Raw genomic sequence first — 20,907 nt, 5'->3', positions numbered from 1 at the left:
AAGGATAAAAGTCCTATGGTAAAACCCACAGCAATGAATGGCCTGCAACAAAGCAAAATTAATTCAAGGTAAAGCCAATTTCTGCAAACTTTAGCTAAAAAGCCACTAACATTCTGAGCCAAATAAAAGTTTTCCGATCAGGGCTTGTTGCAGTTAGTTACTTAATCCGTAACTTCTCAACATGTTACAATTCAGAAACTGCCAATTGCTTAGTAGCAACAAGGAAAATACAAGGCCAGGAAAACAAGTTCATAGGCAGGATCTCTCTTAAGCAGACCAGCACTTCACCTGCTCCCCTGTGTGTAAGAGGGGGAGTTAGATGACATTGACCTGGTAAAGAAGCCCAGTCTACACAAGTTAGGCCAGAAGGCAGACACCACCATTTCCTCTTCCGTACAGATCTTCCCTGTAACTAAAGGCATGGGAGTAGTCTTCAGATTGTTGCTTCTTCTCCCTTATCCAACTGGTCCCAAATTCTCACAGTCCATGTAGAAAACTGAAGTCTTACTCAACGGAATTTCTCAGAGTAAAATGGAAATTATCTATTTAACAATAATTAACTGTTTGTAATTAAAAGAAAAAAAAAAAAACTCAAGCCAATCTAATATGAACATTCCCAAGCTTAAGAGCATATTCGTAGATGTAAACTATTCCTAATCACTTCAAAAGGGAGCCAGTTTTTTCCACTGCTAAAAAGCTGTGATAGCTGAATCTGGATCCAGTATAGAACTGCTAAATTGGGTGAGAAATAGGACAAATTAAGCATTCAAAACTGTTTTCTACTCACTCATGCTTTTCCAATTTTTTGGCCCCACCCCTCCCAGGGGGGAGTGCGAACACAGCTCCTCACTGCCACAGGGTGTGCAGCTGCCCACATCTGGAGCAAGCGCAGGGGTCAGCACATAGGAGTGCAATGGATGAACCTCGCCCTGGGAAAGCCACCTTCACAATCAGGGCCTCTCCCCTGCCAGCTAAGTACTGGGATTTTTTTTAACGAGAAATAAGCATCCCTTACAGCTTAGTTGGACCATTACCATTATTTCAAAGTCTATAAAGATATCAGCAAATGACAGAATGGCAAAAACTCAAAACACTATTGTTATTTTTGCAAAGAAAGGCATATTATATAAAATTCCATTCTCCCAGGCAATGAACAGGAGAGAAAAACATATTATTTCAAAATGGCTATATTTATAGGTTTTTAAATATCTGTACCACATATTTACATTTCATTGTCCTGACCAACTTTCAGGACCGATGATCTGAACGGTTCACTTCCCAAGCTGTGGTGGATTCATGCAGTTGGGAACAGCCTGTCTCACTACTCAGACTCTACAGCCACTCTCCAAATATCTTACATTGTGACTAGGGAAGATTAAGTAAAACAAGCTGAAAAGATATTAAAAAGTTAAACAATTCATCATTGGGGTAGTGTCTACTTGCTTTATGGGAGAGAAAGGGACAGTTCAAAGCACTGTATAAACTGCCTCAATGAAAAACTGAAAGCAAGATTCACAAATACTAGTGTTAGTTCAACTCTATATAACCCTTTATTACATTCTGTTTATGGAAATACTATGATCAACATTATACAAGTTTTCTTATTTATTCTTCACACTGCAATTGTATTCTCATTCACAACAGAGTTCAACTCTGCAAATGATATACATCACCTTTTTGCACCTTCAATTTATAAACTACTGGGTGTTAAATATCCTGAAAAACATTTTATTTTCACATTTTACTTAAAGCTATACCTAAAACTAAATCCTTAAAATACAAAACAAGTAAAACCTAAGATGTTTTAAACTTTATAAACTTTTAGAAATATTCTAATACCAGTGTTGAAAGGTAGCCCACAGAAGACTATAAAAAGGTATCATACAAAAGAATTCCATGGCCAAATCTTGTTACAAAGTTTCTTTTATAAGTATACTTCTTTCATGATAGAAGAAATCATAGATGAAGACTTAATTTTCACTTAAAAATAAGTAGTTCCTCAGGACACAATCATGTTGTTTCTTTGAAAAAGGAATCCATTTCCACCACCACGCCCTGTGGACCCAGGCCTCGATCTCTGGAGTGAGTACCATCCAGGAGACCACTGCTGAAGAAACTGATTAGCGAATCTAACAAACAGGGTTTTGGGTCCCTTGATTTCAACAGTCATCTTAGTAAATATAAAACTCGAGCTATTTGAACACTGGAGCTTGTAAAGTGCATCAGATAGAAGAAACACAACAGTAGTGCCAAACTCACTAGGCGGGACGTCAAGGGACTTGGTATCACCAGTGGGGCAAAAAAACAACATTACAGTTTTCTGTTCAGATTTTATTTGAAATCTAATTCAAATTGTCAAAGCTACAAAAGGGGGGAAGACATCTGTATTATTTCTGCTAAGTCACAACATCCTAGAACAAAATACTACTACTGCCGGCAGACCCATTATACACATTTCTGATGAAACTTCTTAGCACAATAAAAATTTCATCTTGAGAAACAGCCACAATGAAAGTAATTTATACAATAAAAAACAATGACATGTCTACAGATGCGTTACTCATGAGTTTACACATGCATTCACAAACAAAAACCCCAGGAATGCTCTTCCACTTGACTTTTTTTGTAGGTTTTTTTTTTTTTTTTAAAAAAACCAGACCATTCAGGCACAAAACAAAATCGCATTTCCAATAGTGACAGCATCTTAAAAACTTTGTCAGTGTTTGTTTTTCTTGGACTTTTTATGAGACCTGTGTGGAGACCGGGACTGAGATCTGGATTTCTTCCCTGATTTTTTGGGGGATCTAGACCGTGATCGCCTAGACCGTTTAGGTGTCCTGGAACCAGATGGCGACCTGAAGAAATAAGCAAAAACCCCAATTTATTAAAGTATTCATGTGATAAAAACTAATTTTCCTTAAATTACCTAAAATGATCTTTAACACAGTACAATAAAGTAAGACCAATTTTCTGAAATAAGATCAAATTTCTCAAAATTACATTTTGCCTACTGAGTAGAAGGGCAGAAATTATTTGGTAATTACTATACAACGCATCAGCGAACATCACTACAGAAGCTGGTTGAGAATAAATTTCTGAGCCTCACCCCTGCTCGACTTCATCAACATCTCTAGGGCCAGAGACGGAGACATCTGAACCAGCTCCCTAGTGACCAATAGCGCCACTATTTGAACCTCTACTCCAGAAGCTAAAGTTCAAGATAGCAAGGGAGATCACTTACAAAAAGTAAAATTACCATAGTTCTGCAGCCTGCTACCTTGAAGGAAAAGGCATCAACCACTGCAATATCATTCAAGGACATTGTTAAATATTTTGGGAGTACTTTTCATAAAGGTAACCAAAATAAATAAATGACTATATACAGGTATGCACACGTGCACGTGCACACACACACACAAATGCCATTTTAGAAAAGGTTAATTTTTAAATTATTTTACTAAAAATGGTCCCCCAAAATAAAGTGCTAAAATATACAACTGTCTTCACTCTCAGGAAAATCTCTGTACATACCACCAGAAAAATAAAAACATTAAAACACTTCTGAACCACTTCTTTGAAATTAGAAAGAAGAGAGAATTTTATCTGTAGTATTATTTTTTGTCTCTACCCAAGAACTCCTAGCACTGCTGCTTTAGAGAAAAACACATACTCCCTTCAGTTTTGGAATAACCAGAGACTCTCCTAACAGAAACAAAACAAAACAGAACAAAAAGCAAAAACCAGAATGAAAAGTATAAAGTAGCTCCCGTGAATCTACTAGAAAGCACTGCTGCTGCTATTTACAATTCTTGGCTAGTTTTTACTGACTGGAAACCCTTTTTATAATTAAGTCATAAAGACAGACGGGGGGTGGGAAGTAATAACTTCAAATGAAAGTATAATATCTTTGCTTTTCTAAAATGCTTTTTAAAAAATGCCTGCCAATTAAATTATTTTCAAAAGCTGGTAGAATGACAAGGTATTTAAAATATCACCAAAAAATGACTTGCATTTACCTTTTGGCTTTTTTGCTAACATCTCTAGGAGAATCTTTGTGAGATGACCTGGAACGTGAGCTTTCTTTGTGAGATCTCTCTGATCGCTCCGATTTGGGTGATGGGGATTTCACTCGTCTACCACTGCTACTGCGAGTCGGGCTGGGGGATGCACTGTGTCGTCTTTTCCTATGGAACAAAGCCCCCAAAGTGAGCCAAGGAACCCGTATTCATTTTCCTTTGTTTAAATTGCCTATTATTTTCTGCCTGTCTTCAGTAACTTTTACTCTTACTAATCATAATAAAGTATTTTCCAACAACATTCAAAGTCTTTTATCCCAGTAAAAATGTTAAACATAACTGAAAATTGAGAGATAACTGAATTCAACTACAGTGGAATCTTTCCTATAACTGAGATTGTTGGGACAATTAATAAAATTCAACTAAGATCTCCAAACTGGGTAATATTTTTAATGTTACTTTCCTGTCTGGTAGTTTCATTGTGATTAAAAGTGTACATGAGAGTGGGATATCATATTAAATGACTGGGGTGAAGGGCAGGTGGCAATGGGTATTTGGCCTCGCAGTTAAGATCCCCAGAGCCTATGAAGGGCAGGTGGCAATGGGTATTTGGCCTCACAGTTAAGATCCTCAGAGCCTATACCCAGCTGCCGCCTGCATCCCCTAGGAGGCAGTGGAATGGGCTTCAGTAACGGTTCCTGCCATCATGTGGAAGACCTGAAGTGTGCTCCTGGCCTCATCACAAGCATTTGCAAAATCAACCAGCAGATGGAAGTTCTGTCTCTCCCTTTTAAAATAAATAAGCAGGAAAAAAAAAAAAGACACAAGTAAAAAAAAAATAAACAAACATCTTTTCTGAGGAGAAAAAAAAAAAAAAAAAAGGTTGGAGAGAGGCAGAGAGAAAAGAAGAAAAAAGCAGAAATCCTCTAACATTCAGAGACTGTAGGTAAAGGGTATCCAGGGTATCCAGAACTCTTTACACAATTCTTGTCGTTTTTCTTGTAAATCTGAAATTGTTTATTTTTATTTAACCAATTAGAGTAACTTCTTCGGTATTACCTACAAACCAGAATCTTTTCATTTGCAATCACTTGGTTCTTATTAGAAAAACTTCAGTTCTGTTAACTGAGCAATTTTCTTTACTAAAGCAAGGATTTAGGAAATAAATAAAAGCTAAAAAAGAATAAAAAAATATGAGGACCAAGTCCCTGTGGCCTATGTACATAATCTCTTTTTAAGACACAACTGAAGGACTCAAGTATACAGGTAGGCAGCCTCAGCACCTAGACTGGAAAAACTTCTATGGAGGGAGGCAACAGAGAAGGCCTAGCAAGCTGTTCTGTTATTTAAGTCTCAGGTTTGACACTTAATCCTGTAACTGAATTCTACATTGAACTAAGGCTAAGGACATTCTACGAACCATGTAAAGGGAACAGGCCCCAGTTAAACCAAGTACTAACTGCCCCACACGTCAGCTCATTCTGTCTCCTGTATGGAGACAAACATGCTTCTTCTCAGAAAGTTATTTGACATCAAATATGTTGACAAAAAAATTTGTAAAATAAACCATCATTCCAAATCTTAAAAAAAAATCTATGAATGATTAAATATAAGAATTGTCATACCTTTCTTTCCTTGTTGGAGTACACTCATCTTTTTCCTTCTTATCTTTCGATCGCGATTCCAATTTTTCTTTATCCTTTTTGTCTCTTTCTCTTTCTCTTTCTAATTCTTTCTCTTTCTCCTGTTTTTTTTAAATAAAATATTTAGTTGTTTAAAAAATACCAATCTTTGTTCATCTCACTTACATAATTATTTTCTCTAATAGCAAATAATTTCTTATAGTGCTGCATGAAGTACAATACCACTAAAAAAAAATTCTCTTCAGGAAAATTAGCCATTTCTTCTACTTACACAGATAATACCACTACTAATTACAGCAGCTAAATACAGAGTGTCAAAGGTTAACCAAGCAACTTTCTCAACAACTCTGCGCATAGAATTTTGTTTCACTAGGAACAGTGGTGTGTTAAAAGTGTCTATAGTCCACACAGACAAAAATAAGATTCAGTACTATGCCAGAAGTGAAGTCAGGATCTGAGGTTAAACTCTAGGGTCCACTGCTCTTCCCCCTCACACTCTCCATAAACAATAAAAACAAACAAGCAAAAAATAATGATGAAGTTTTTTTCATCAGATTAAAAGGTGATTCTTTCAGGGCTGGACTTCTGTTGTAATGGGTTAAGCCACTTGTCACCTGCCTGTGACATCAGCACCGCATGTGGCACTGGTTTTGAGTCTCAGCTGTTCCACTTCTAACCCAGTTCCCTACTAATGTGCCCAGCAAAGCAGCAGCAGGTGACCCAATTCTTTGGGTCCCTATGTCCATACAGGAGACCAGGAAGAAAATCTTGGCTCCTGGTTTTAGTCTGGCCCATTCCTGGCCACTATGGTTATTTGTGGAGTGAATCAATGGATGGAATACTCTTTTTCTCTATAACTCTTCTGACTCTTTCAAATAAAGTAAATCCTTAAAAAAAAAAAAAAAGATGAACATACAAAGCTCATTGCATACTTTAATAAACAGAATTTATTCTCTAGGAAAGCTGATAGCTGACTCCTTTAACTTTTAAAAGGTAAAAAATAAGCCTCTACCAGATGTTGGTAGTTTTTTGGTGTGTGTAAATCCAGACAACATATTTTTGCTATCTGGAACAAGCTTTCACTCACTATTCAACTCTTCCAGTGTGACATGATAATACATACACCAGCAAGCACTGCTATATTCTAGTAAAACTTACAAAGTAAGGCCAAAACTAGTACCTAGAGACCCCTAACATTCAAAGGGAATTGCAAAGATGCTTATCATGGTGCAAGAAGTTTTGAAAACTATGCATAGTAATTTTTTCCATGAACTTTTGAAGTCTACATATAGATAGTAAACATTTCTGCAACAAAATAAGCATTTTTTCAGATTCATTTCCCACAAATTTTTTGAAGTTTCCTCATATTTCAGGAACCACACCTTTCAATTTGACTCATGGGGTACAAGGAGGTGGAAGTGCTAAACAGACATATGGTTCATTTTGAGCTTGCTACCATTACGACTACTGAGCACTGCAGGGTACAACTCTTGTAAATGCGTCAATAAACTGCCGCCATCTGCAATGAGACCCAAGGAATAGATTTTTTCCAAAATGAGACAAAAGACAACTTTCAAAAGTTGTGTGGAAATTGACTTTGATGATCTATAGCAAATATTTCCCTGATAATTAATTCCTGATTGAAATGGATACTGTATAGAAACCATATTAGTTAAATTCTTCAAAATGTTTTAAACATTCTAATTCAGTAATAAAAAATTCTCAGTCTTGGAAAGTTCAGCAACCCACACCCTCACAGCCACCAAGCAGGCTGCAGGAGCTAGCTGCTCGTTCCAAGCGGTCTGTGCCAGCATCACAGGACAGACTGCCTGACACTCTCATATTAACTCATTTCATCGCTGCAGTGCTGGGCAGCGGTGCTCAAGCTACACAAGGAGACCTAACACAACACCCGAGGTTCCTAAACTCTGCATATTCCCACACAGATGGTTAGCAGAGAACATGTATTACGAAAAAACTATGTATGCCTAGTTTCCACAAATGTCTGCTTAAAAACTAAACATTCTCAATTGTTCATCCTCAAACTTATGCATGTGGCTTTGCATTCTGTTGTACGAACAAGAGTTCTTCAAAAGCTTAGAATTTAGCACTGCAGTATTCTACCCCTTGCTGTCCTTTCTTGGAAACAATGAGAAATGAGTCCCAAGTCCTAAACAAACCCTGCTTCCATCTTTGTCTCTTATGCTGTTCCTCAGGTCATCACACACATGACTCTTCCAAAAGCAACTGCCAGTTTTGAAAGCAAGCCCTTAGCAGTATTGATGTTCTAGTCCACAGGAAGCACCCAGAATAAGAAATTCATTTTGTTGCTCGAAGAACAAGTTGAAATAGTTCTAAAATACGAGATTTCAAATGTTTCCAGTTAGCTACCAAAGCTCAACACTTGCATATCAAAGGATATAACTGAAACATACTTTTCTTAAATCAGCCAATATTTGGATTTTCAAAAGGTCAGATAAATAGTTTTGGAAAATAAATAAATCTACGTATTTCTTACTCGTTGTAGAAGTTTATCTCTGTAGTGTTCCACTTGCTCCTGAAAACTCTGGCCTGGTTTTTTAGGTCTTTTTCCAGATTCTAATTCATCCTGAAACTTCATAACTTTAAGCTGTGAAATAAGACATCTTCCGTTACTACACAACTGTTACCAAGACATGACAGCCAGCAAAAAACAAATAACTTTGAGGAAAATACATATTTTAAAAGGACAGAATTCTAATGACAAAGCATGTGTAAGACAGAGTTAAACAGGATAAACTTCTCTCCACTGCAGTACAGTACAATCACTGGATCTCAAAAACACAAAGATGGGGCCAGCATCCCACATCAATGAGAATCTTCTGTAAAAATCATTATAAAATCTGGGCCTAGCACAGTAACCTAGCAGCGAAAGTCCTCGCCTTGTAAACACCAGGATCCCATATGGGCGCTGGTTCATGTCCTGGTAGCTCCACTTCCCATCTAGCTCCCTGCCTGTGGCCTGGGAAAGCAGCTGAAGACCACCCAAAGCCTTGGCACCCTGCACCCATGGGACAGATTCTGAAGAAGCTCCTGGCTTCTGATTGGCTCAGTTCCAATCTGTAGCCATCAGGAGTGAACCAGGGTGTAGCAAGTTAAGCCACATCTCACGATGCTGGCACACCACAGTGCCAGTCTGAGTCCCACCTGTACTGCGCCCAGGAGAGCAGTGGAAAACAGTCCAAGTACTTGGGCCCGTGCCACCCGTGCGGGAGACCCAGACAGTTTCTGGGTTCCTAGTTTTGGCTGGCCCAACCCTGGCCACTGCAGCAATTTCGGGAGTGAACCTATGGAGGATTTGACTCTGTCACTCTTTCTTTTAAATAAATAAATAATCCTTAAAAATAAACAGACGTTCATGGAAGGGTCAAGCTTGTGTGTGCTGCAATGATGGCATTCCTTTACTGAAGTGTTGGCTGGAGTCCCAGCTGCTATGCTTCCAATACAACTCCCTGTTAGTGTACCTACGACAACGGCAAAAACATGGGCCGACTTCTTGGGCCCCTTTCACCTATATGGGAGACCTGGACAGAGCTCCATGCTCCTGGTTTCAGCATGGCCCACACTTGGCTGCTGCAGCTCTTTGGGGAGCAAACTAGCAGACAGAAGATTCCTGCCTTCCCATTTTCTTCCCTATAAATTTTTAAGATGTACCAAAAAAAGTCACGGAAAAATGGAATTAAAGGGTAAGTTGGGACAGGCATTAAGTCTAGCAGTTAAAACATTCATAGCCCTCATTGGAATGTTTGTTTCCTGCCTGCTCTGGCTTCTTATTGCAGCCTATGAGGCAGTGCTGATGGCTCAAGGGACTGGGTTCCTGCCACTCACCACAGATATCTGAATTGAGTTCCCAGCTTTCTGACTTTACCCTGGCCAAGCTCCAGTCACTGCAGGCTTGTGAGGAATGAATCAACGGATGAGAGCTCCTCCCCCCTCTCTCTGCCTCTCAAATAAATAAAACTTTAATAAGATGTATACTATGGGGCCCAGCGCAGAAGCCTAGTGACTAAAGTCCTTGCCTTGCATGCCCTGGGCTCTCATATGGGCACTGGTTCTAATCCTGGTCGCCGTGTTTCCCATCCAGCTCCCTGCTTGTGGCCTGGGAAAGCAGTCGAGGAGAGCCGAGAAGAGGATCTGAGTTCCTGGCTTCAGGTTAGTGCAGCTCTGACATTGTGGCTACTTGGGGAGTGGATCAACGGACGGAAGACTTTAATCTCTGCCTCTCCTCCTCTCTGTATATCTGACTTTTCAATAAAAATAAATATGTAAATCTTAAAAAAAATGCATACTTTGGTGAAAATACATGCACCTAAAAAGTCTTTAAAAAAATCCACAGTAAGGGTTGGTATTTGGCACAGTGGTTAAGACACCTACAATCAGAATCAGAGTGCCTGGCTTCACTCCCAATTCTAGATTCCTGTGAATGCAGGAAGCAGTGGCTGGAGAGCAGCAAGTAATGGCTCAAGTACTGGGATCCTGCCACCCACACGGGACCCCAGGACGAAGTTCTCGGGCCCTAGTTTCATCCTGGTCCAGACAGGATTTCAAACATCACAAATCCTGAAGTTCAGGGAAATACTAGGAAAAAGCTTTAAACTGGCAACATTTTTTTTTTTCTTACTACGGTAAATTATTTTTTTAATTCCATTCTTCCAAAAAAACTTTGTGAAACAGTCTCATTAAAAAAATCAATCAGTTAATTAACTCTGAAGAGCTCTGATCTCCATTTAGAACTGATACTACTTATATTCTGTATAGGGTCACAACAAAAGCTTTCCCAATTACTTTCTGGTTTGATGATACCTGAGAAAAGCAGTGGGTAAGAACTGTCTCCAGCTCAACTATGTGAAAAAACACAAATGAGGTAATTAACACGGCAGTTTACAAACAACAGCCAATGACCCAAAAGAGGCATTCAAAACTACTGTTAATGAATGCACAGAGTATTAAAATACAATCTTAAAAGTTACTCTGAGGTACTACACTGACCATTTCATTATTACTAGTATTCATCACACCTCAGAGCACTACAAAACTATCCTCTGTCTGACAGGAGTAAAATTTTTGGAAAAACAAAAATAAACAAGCAAACAAACAAAAAAACATTTTAAAAGGAAAACAAAAAGGAGGAGGTGGGAAAAGTTGGCTTGAGATAGTCTGGCTTTCTCATACATTTCTTCTCTTTAAATTTCAAGATCCACTCAGTTTCTACTCTGCTATTATTGAAATTGCAGCTGTTCCTCAAAAAATTAGTAAGTAAACAACACCTTACACATATCAAAACTGTCTACATTTTCCTACATAACATGCTACAAGTGCTCAAAATGTAATGGACTTCTTATATAACTACAAAATAAATTCACTAAAATACTTTCTTTTGTTAAGTTTTCCTCTGTACCAGACTAGCAATGTAATGATGAACAGAAAATAGACCTGGTCCTTTCTACTCACAGAAACTGTAACCTAGTGGGGAAGATGAATATTAAAAACAAGAGTCAGCAAGCAGAAGAGACGCACATAACCCATGATCCATGTTAGATTACAGAGATAAAAAAGAAACAGGGAAGCCCAGAATGGCAAGAAAAGGCAACTGTGCAAGAAGGGGTGCTCGAACCACGCAAGGGGCCTGCAAGAGCACTGCTGTAGGAATGCTGCTGTGCAACACAAATGGCACCTGTTACACAGCGCAGAGAGCTTAACTGGGTGGATGGAGCAAACCAGGACCAGTCACGTGTCTGAACATTATCGCTACACTGACCTCAATCTCACGAAGTTTAGCTCGCTTTTCTTCACTCATTTCAGAGTACTTAGAGAACTTGGATTCAGCCATTTCTTCTTTGATTGGATTAGAGTACAGGTGATGGTCTTCAGATTTGGAGCTCTGTGTATCTTCTTCATCTTCACTTTCCTCTTCTTGACTGGAAATGAAGTAAAAATACACTGTATGCCAAGGAAGCAAACAAACCAAAAACCCCACTATATTACATTTTATACTCCAGATATTGTATTTTTCGCTATCCTAGAGTCTAAATAAAGCTAGCGAAATTAAAGAGGAAAATTTGCTCCTTTTTAAAAAATAACATTTGATAACATATTTTACATTTTGATAAAACCTGCTTTCTCCACACAAAAAAGTTTGAGCTTCAACTTTAATACTTTAATACATTCTATAATCTGCATGCCTTCTATTTTGCAACAACTTTTCCTGCAGCAGTTAAGTGAATAGTCAACGACTTCTGAATTCAACACAGTTCAGATTCACTAAGGCTCGTCTGAAAGTTGGCATTTACCCCTCATTCAGCAGTCTATACTCTAGAAAACTGAGTCTGAACTATGAAACAATCAGTGTAGCATGTGAAGATCTTATCTGATTGGCATTTAACTTTAAGAACAAAGCAATATACACATATTAAATACAACCAAACATCAGCACTCGTGCTGTAGTCAAGTTCTGAACACTACACAGGTTCCAAGTTAGATAAGAAAGTCTAGTCACAAAGGTGACCATGAAGAAAAGTTCCCTGCCTTCCAGACGCAATCTAGCAGGCAGGCAGACAACTGTATGTAAAGCTAGTCATCAGTGTTGTAAGAGCAACCAAAATGTTCAAAGCAGGGGTTGTAACAAGCCGAAACCAGAAGCCAGGAACTGGATTTCCCACAGCTGTAGCAGGGGTCCAAGCATTTGGGCCATCTTGCACTACTATCCCAGATGTGAGCTACATTGTCAATGGAGCACATGGGACTCAAACCAGTGCTCATGTAGGATGCCAGCACTGCAAGCAGCAACTAACTTGTTGAACCAGCTCTGGAATTGTTTGAACACACAAATTAAATTTCTTATAAACAATACCGATTGTGGACACATTACTAGCATGTCCTTCCTAGAATAAATGGCATTTTTGCCTTTAATTTTCAAACTAGGCGCAAAATGTATTCTATAAGATGAATTCTTTTATTACACATTTATAATTTTCACAATATTAAGCATAATAAAATTCTTCAGAAACTGAAATTACAAGTCACTTATGAAGACTCAGTGGCTGAAAGAGAAAAATCTAAGCCAGAGAAAAATAAAGCACAGACAATTCAAAATAGAAAACACAAGCTACAAACGTTTCACTTTCAAATCTGATGATGCAATCTCTTCTCGGCCTTTTGGCTAAGATCAAGTGTAGTATCAAATCTGATGATGCTTTCCAGAACATTCCTAAAGACTCCCATAATGATTTATATCACACATCAATAGTAAATTATATAAATGTACTTAAGGCAACACAAGTATCAATTTTGTGCAAAAAAGGAAAATCTAATGCCTTTAAATACAAACCAGCTGAGCAATGTATTTCAAGTGCTTGACAGCTTTTCTCTCCTCACCCATAATTTATTAATTATTTAATAATATAGTTATTTAAATTATTTTATGAATAGATATATGTGAAGGCTGTGGACATAAAAAAGGTTTAGACACCCACTGTTTCAAAACAAATTGAACCAAATTATCCCCAGCTTCATCCAAACAGCCTCAGAAAGTTCTTTCCATTAGCGAGCCACATCCAAATTTTGTGGATTTTGTGAATGATCATTACTTTCTCTCATCATCCCAATATTTGTATAAAATTCTCTCTCTGAACAATTTCCCCTCATCGTACCAAACGATGTTTATACAAACTGCAGATAATCACTGCTTGGACATAATTTTGTTCCTTCTGTGCACAACAAACAATATGAAAGATTTCTTAAAACACAGAAACCTGAGTGACATCATCCTTCTTAAACTTCTTTCAGTGATTTGAAAATGTCAAGCTCTTCCTAAACTACCAATACAAACCTACACTTGGCAATAAAACAAGCTGTTATCTAAGAGCAAAAATTTAAAAAAATTTTTCTGAACTTCAAAGAAAGGATTACCCTACCTTTATTCATTCTTAATTCTTCTGAAGTGTTTACATTTCAGGAACAGAATGGTTTTAAGGCAGTATTTCTGAGCACCGTACATACAGTCCAACAGAAACGGAGCATAAGCTTTCCACTCATATTTTAAAACCCCTTTTTGTGGAGCCCCAAACAATATTTAATGATAAAGCTTGAAGCAAACACAGTTGATGAACTGGTAGCTATTAAGTGGGAATATATAACCCAACGGTAAAAAATAAACTCACAAACAAAGCGAAACCAAATGCATCAGAACCAGAAACTCAAAGCTACTTATTCATTGGGAAAATAATGGAGAACACTAAAATGATCCATTTACATGTTTTTTTCTCCTAAGACTGAAGTTCGCCTCCTCACTATTATTTCACCCATACCTACTAATGAAAAGAAACAGTACATTTGAAACTTAGATTCTTACTTTTGATTTTCTTCTTCTTCTGATTCGTCATGCTGGTCAAATAACTCCCATTTAGAAGTTGTTACAGCTGAATGGAAGGAAAAAGAGGATGTAATTTCATAAGGTATATTAACATTTTTGCAGTAGAACTGTAAAAGCTCAGCCTTCGAATTAGAAGTTTATATTACAGAAGTTTTTATCTACATTTATCTATTCTCTGAATAGCCATTTCTGTGTGCCAAATCTTTCCTCACACCTACATTATCATTTCATTTAAATTCATAACATGACATGACTGTCATCCTTACTTCTGTGCTGCACACTAAGATTTATTTCATTAGAACCTCCAAATATTAGCACAAGTCCAAATAAACCTGACAAGGCAGGTCTGAATTACATCTGCTAACTGTTACAGAAGGGTCAAAACTCTGAACCAGACCTCGAAGAAGGTTTCCAAATAGGAAAGCTTCCTGACTACAATTTCTACTAAAATGACTTAACCAAAAGTTCTTCAGTGATTTTTCTGTTTACTCTCAAAGCTTCCAAACTGGAGGATCTAAGAAAATTATTTATAGTAACACAACCACAATGAAATCTTACACCAGATACACGCAACACAGGATCTTTGTTATTAAAGCACAACAAAGCATAAAAGGAAAATATGCCCACACACGTCTCTCAAGGATAACATATTTAATTTTAAGAACACATCTATTATCAATTTATAAGTACGTAATTTTTTAAGGTTTAACATTTGCTATACTTTTACTCACCCTGTGCTTCCAATTCAGACTCATCTACAGCTTCCCACTTTGATGGGGCAACTTTAAATATAGGCTCATTCTTCTTTGAGTCTTCAGTTGCATCCACTGTTAAGAGAAAAGGCAGCCATTACCTTCAACCACTAAGGAATAACCCGAATTAACGAGCTATAGGCATTCATCATACTACTAAAATAATGAAAATAAAATAAGGCCACACATGGACAAACAATGATATCAAGAACAAGAATTTTGACTAACATACTTCATTGAGGTCCAATTTTAAATATATAGTGTTCCTTAGCACAGGGGGATATATTCCAAGATCCTATGGGGATACCTGAAACCCTACATATACAATTTTTTCTATGAATACATACCTCCGATAGAAACTAGACACATAAGAGATTAACAATAACAAGTAGTAGAATAATTATACCAATACATTATAAACGCATTTAACAGGTATGAATTATTTATTCTTGAACTTATCCACTTAATATTTACAGACTGCCATTACAGGAAGTGAAACTATGGATAAGAGCAGAATGTTTAATCTATCTACTCAGAAAATGTAACCTAGTAATATTTTTAAGTAATTTAGGAAGCTGGGAAGTAAAAATAACATCTTTACCTAAATGAGAATTCATGTACTTTTTGCTATTTTAATATACCATTCAAATATACTTAAAATCTATGTATGCATTCTACTTCTAAAATGGTTTTAAGCAGCTAGGAAAACTAAAAAAAACCAGAATTAATAGTAACAGGTCAAGTAAGACACCTGAGAACCAACTCAACTCAGCTTTGGTTCTAGATTCTAGTTTCCCACTACTGTGAGCCCTGTGAGGCACTGGTGGCTATTCCAGCACTGGATTCTTTCAGTTCCCAGCTAATGGATTCAGTCCCATTTCAGTCCCAACTGTGGCAGGATTTGGGGGGAATTAGCCAGCAGATGGAAGCCCTGGACTGAGTCCTAGGTCCCAGCTTTGGATCCTGCCCTGTGCAAGCTGTTATAGCATTTGGAAAACAAACCAATAGGTCTCTTTTTTCATCTGTGTGTCCTTCAAATAAAGTAGAAACCAATAAAACTATGGACCTGGAATTACTGTCTGGAATTTGTTACTGGTAAAGAAAAAGAAAATGCTGACTGTCCCAACAAAGAAGTATAACCAGAAATAAAAGCCCTTTCTTGACACAAATACATCAGAAAGTATCTGAGGTTTGATCAAACAGGGAAAAGTTAGTAACCTGATACCATTAGCAATGAAGATCTCTTCCCACATAAACATGCATGTACATGGAAGAGATTCAGAAACTAAACTTAGTAGCTAGATTTCATTTTAGTTTAAAATTTGAACTTACAAGGCACTCCATCAAGATCATCATCCAGACTTTTTATAGGAACTCCATCAAGATCATCAATGGGAGCAGCATCAATAGGAATTCCATCCACGTCTTCCAGAGGTGCACCATCAAGTTCTTCCTCAATGGGGGCACCATCAAGGTCATCTGGGACATCCTACAAAAGCACACTATTGTAACATTTTCCTTTGCTTACCACAGGATCAATTCCCAATCCACTACATGCCATTCTGGTTAGTATCCACATGTAAGGACATATTAAGAATAGTTTATCACCCAGTCTGCCAAAAAAACCAATCATTTACTTATTTATCTAACATTTCAAGGTGCTTATTGTGCCATGTATTTATTAAGTAATAATAAGCATAACAGCAAAAATAACGGGCTTAGCCCATCATCACTGAACATCAAATTTTCGTTGCTGTTACTGGGGTGCAATGGGGTACAGAAAACCAGGAAGTTAGGTAACCCCAACAATCTAAGTTCAACTATATCATTACTACAACAAAGAGGTATACTGTATGATTAGAGTGTTTAACAATCAAGTTTCACTTAAACAGGCTGAAGATGAATCAAGTCAGCCTAGGATGACTTGACAGATCCCAGGACAAACATGTACGAGGTCCAAACAGTAGGGGGTTAGCACTGCACATTTAAACTCAGAACAAGTAAGCTGGGGCAAAGGACAATTATGAGAACCTTGCAAGAGTCCAAGTGAAAATAAAATAGCTTATGTAGTATAGTAGAATGAACCACTTGGCAAGAGAACAGTAATGATGAGAACATGCTAGGATTATGCTGAATCTTCATGTATGTATTTATTCATAGTTATCATTACCGAAATGAAGTGACTCTATATACAAACATTCCAAGACTTGGAGAGTCTCATGCTTTTCAAACTTGACAACAGTGTGAGAGTGACACACATTTTAGTAGAATTTGCCCTGGGCTAGCCATATCAGGTGTTTTCATCTGAGCTGCAGCAGTGAGTCCTAACTCCTAGTCAGACACTAACTATGAGGGTAAAAAGTCAGAACTACAGCATACTGTGCTGCCAGCATTTTCTGGGAATAGGTATTCAACAAATCACATGGCATACCCAGTATTTTATTATAAAAGTACTGTGGCACAGTGAGTGATTCCACTGCCTATGACACCAGTATTTCATGTGGGCACCAGTCTGACTCCTGATTGCTACACTTCCAGTCCAGCTTCCTGCTAGTCACCTGGGAAGGCACTGGATTGTAATTCTTTCAAATAAATACATCAATCCTAAAAAAATAATAATAACAATACAGTAGGCTAGGCTGTCTGGTTAAGATAGGTATAGTAAATATGTTTTAAATTTATAATAGGGTTACCACAATGCAATACTATCCCCCAATTTAGAAGCAATAGTAATTAATTTTCTTACTATAAAATCGTCTTTTCGTATCAATAAACAAAAATCCAACTGCCAATTTTAATAAAAGGTAGCAAAAAAGAATTCCTGTTAGATGTAATTTAGATTCCTGGGATCCAGAAATCTTAGCAATAAATATCCATGAGATAGTAGTAAACTGCAGTTATTTTCAAAGAAATGTTAATTTACACAGATGAGTACTTCAGAAAAACATCATGGAAAATGGGAATACCGAATTTCAGAAGTTTTTGCACCCAAACATACTTTTCAGTCCATTTTTTTTTCATTCCATTTCTCCACAAACCTTTCTGAAGTACTGATACAGAATGTATCTCAAGCATCTCTCCAAAACAGATTTAAAAGCAATCAAACACCTACCTCCGTTTCCTTTTCTTCAATAATATTTACAAGGCCTAAGAAAATATTCTGTAGTTTGATCAAAAATGGTTCTGGGTATATTGCCCAATCCTCCCACGCTCTGAAACAGGTCATTACTCGTTGCTAAATTGGAAGCAGACAACAATTTATTATTTTAAGCAATATGGGTCAAACTTCAGTTCATGAAAATTATTATTATGATTTGTTAAATTTACACTTAAGCTGGTATTCTTAAATATAAAAAAAATTATTAATACCATATTTTAAAAGAAAACCAATCTCATCCTTCAACTAAAAAGACAAATTTCTGAAAATGAAGAAACAATAAGTTTGTTCTTTGTTACAAAAAGTCAACTCCCACACTGCTAGTACTCAACATGAGCCAGATTCTGAGAAACACTCACATCCCATCTTATAAAAGCTGGGACTCAAAGCGGCAAAGCTCCCACCGGAATCCAGTGCGGGACTTTCTAATCCAGGTGACACCTATCCTGGCCTAACCATGAATTTTTTGTTAAGTTCTAACTTGGTGTCAGATTTTAATAGAAAAACAAAAAATTTAAAGGGGTAATATGAAATCTGAGGTCACTGCACATACTTCCAAGCTAAAAAAATTTTTCTTTGCAAAATCTTCTTCCCATGAAACTACTCTATTTTATTCAATTATAAGAGGCTTTGTTTGGCATTCCCTAACACGGGTCTACATCATTCAGAAATTTTAAGAAAAGATTTATTTATTTATTAGAAAGTCAGATATACAGAAAGTAGGAGAGAGGTTGGAAAACTTTCTGTTCGTTGATTTACTCCCCAAGCGGCTGTAATGGCCCGAGCTGAGCTGATCCGAGGCCGTAAGTCTCCTCCCGGTCTCTCATGTGGGCACAGGGTCCTGAGGCCTTGGGCCGTCCTCGACAGCTTTCCCAGGGCTCAAGCAAAGTGGATGTGAGACCGGGCTGCAGGGATTAGAACTGGCGCCCATATGGTTTGCCAGTACATGAAAGATGAGGATTTAAGCCGCTCAGCTACCGTGCTGGGCCCATCCTTCAAATTTTCTTAAAAAATTAATTCAATACTTTTTAAGCATAAGCAACTAAAACGTATGTCCTTTAATCCAGTTAAGTTGTATATGTCATACGTTTTCTCAATGTGCTTTCTGAAAACAGTTAACAGTTAAATTATTAATCTAACAAAATAACACTAATTAATGCTGTAAAATATTTTTAAGTGATAAAAGTAAAATCAAAGACATTCAAAACTTTCGAAGACATGCAGAATTTTATTAACGTGGTCATACGCACCCTTTAGCCCTCCAATGCCCTCACCATCTGCCTGTTTTGAAAACTAGGGAAAAACAGTAAAATACACATACCTTAAAGTTTTCAGATTGTAAATGGCCTTGAATTGTACGATAGGTAGCATTGAGGTCTGAAAATATCTGACACAATTTTGTTTCAAAACTGAAAATTAAATAACATTTTTGAAATAGAATTCATATAAAAATCTACCTCATATTCAGCATGCTAATTCAAACAATCTTAAAAAGCAAGAACTCTAAGTCACAATTGAATTGCTTTTACTATCATTCTGAATGTTCCGCAAATGCCTCAAGAATCTTAAATACAAGTTCCCTTCGTTGCCATGTATCTAATAGTTTCAAGCAATGCAGTACAACTTCTTTATCTTACAAGAAACTTCATAAAATAAACACAGGTTTTTGCAAAGCAAGGAAGCGTTATATGTAAAGGGTTTAGTGGTACGAGCTCTATGGACTCAGAAAACACTAGTGGACTACAGTAAATAGAATAAGAGAACACGGATTGCATTTCCAGAGATTAGGTTATAAACTTTGTCTTATTTTTGCTATTATTTTCATGATTTCAGTTCATTACACAAAATTACTTCAAAAGTTTGTGGAAATAAAAAATTTATTTTGGTACAAATAATTAAATCTGCATACTATATTTTACAAGCATTTTCTACAAACATTTTCTAAAAGCATTCGAAAAACTGGTAATTTAGCTTACACTGGTTCATGAATGAAAGTCAATTTTCAAAAACTTCCAAAACTAAGATAAGGACTATTTTTTCACTATGAGCATTAGCAAATATCCTCCTTTTTTTCTGAAGTCATTAAATTTTCACTTCAAGAATATCAACTTACATCAGTATACTTACAATTTTCTATAATATGAAGCATTGGCAACTTTGGCTGAAGAGTTGTACAAAACATCAGAAACCAAATATAATCTGGCAATCTGTAATGCCAAAAGATAACACAAAACGAATTAAAAATAAAAATCACTACCTAAAATCTGGCTATAAAAATTTCTGTACTGTCATTACCTAGAATCAGTGGTGTAAGGCTAATGTTTAACTCCAACAATCACTACTAATTGGAATAATTACATGGAATTCCACGTCATAATCATGTCACCGGCAGGAATATTATGTTAATTCATGTATACTTGAGGCTGTTGTTAACATGTATCAACAAACACAGCTAGTCTCTCTAGCAGAAGGAAAAGAACTATCTACCAAAGGAAAGGTTTTATCAGTGAAGTTCTTCATACAAAAACAAAACCAATCCCAAGCTCCAAAGAAAGCTATTACCACACCTCTTCTTAATTAAGCACTCCTAAAACCAGTGAATAGAAGATATGTACTCTCCCAGCACCTGTCCTGTCTTTCAGATGGGTTAACAATTTTAAATTCATAAAGAAAAATCACTGTCATACCTTTTTAGGAAGGGGTGTCTTTAAGATGGACAATGACTCAGTAATACAATCCACTATTTCTTCAGCAGCTTCAGCATTATTAAGACAGAAAACCATTGCATCTCCAATATCATTTTTCCTTGGAGTTAATCCTCGTAAGATTTCTTCTAATTTGTCCCTCTGCCTGAATATACATTTTAAGCTCATAAATATCTATACACATTTCCATGTCGTTACAGCTTCAGCTTACAAATTAATTTCTT

The 20,907-nt window shown here is 37.0% G+C and overlaps 1 protein-coding gene, 1 non-coding gene and 1 pseudogene across 5 annotated transcripts in view; 1 reads left to right on the top strand and 2 right to left on the bottom strand.

Moving 5' to 3' along the window:
• Window positions 1–821: 821 nt before the first annotated feature.
• LOC121152766 lies at window positions 822–979 on the bottom strand. Its single transcript, XR_005883305.1, has one exon. It is a non-coding gene; the product is annotated as a U1 spliceosomal RNA (small nuclear RNA).
• Window positions 980–2,316: 1,337 nt separating this feature from the next.
• The window catches only part of LOC121152620 (U2 snRNP associated SURP domain containing), a 49,510-nt gene continuing 30,919 nt past the window's right edge, over window positions 2,317–20,907 (bottom strand). For 3 of the 4 annotated variants that reach the window (XM_040974748.1, XM_040974749.1, XM_040974751.1), the window contains 12 exons: window positions 20,666–20,828; window positions 20,106–20,185; window positions 19,300–19,387; window positions 17,934–18,056; window positions 16,154–16,310; window positions 14,801–14,896; window positions 14,049–14,115; window positions 11,457–11,616; window positions 8,178–8,288; window positions 5,642–5,760; window positions 4,017–4,184; window positions 2,317–2,855 (listed from right to left, as the gene is read on the bottom strand). In XM_040974748.1, the coding sequence (XP_040830682.1) occupies window positions 2,717–2,855; window positions 4,017–4,184; window positions 5,642–5,760; window positions 8,178–8,288; window positions 11,457–11,616; window positions 14,049–14,115; window positions 14,801–14,896; window positions 16,154–16,310; window positions 17,934–18,056; window positions 19,300–19,387; window positions 20,106–20,185; window positions 20,666–20,828 (1,471 nt within the window). In that variant the 3' untranslated portion in view covers window positions 2,317–2,716. The remainder of the gene's footprint in view (window positions 2,856–4,016; window positions 4,185–5,641; window positions 5,761–8,177; window positions 8,289–11,456; window positions 11,617–14,048; window positions 14,116–14,800; window positions 14,897–16,153; window positions 16,311–17,933; window positions 18,057–19,299; window positions 19,388–20,105; window positions 20,186–20,665; window positions 20,829–20,907) is intronic. The other variant, XM_040974750.1, reaches the window with a different exon arrangement.
• Window positions 12,838–12,976, top strand: LOC121152770 (annotated as a pseudogene).

Source organism: Ochotona curzoniae, unplaced genomic scaffold, assembly GCF_017591425.1.
Source record: "Ochotona curzoniae isolate NIBS_2020 unplaced genomic scaffold, NIBS_Ocur_1.0 contig_2599, whole genome shotgun sequence".
NCBI lineage: Eukaryota > Metazoa > Chordata > Mammalia > Lagomorpha > Ochotonidae > Ochotona > Ochotona curzoniae.
The sequence above is the reverse complement of the archived record's forward strand: the minus strand, read 5'-3'. Positions and strand labels throughout refer to the sequence as shown.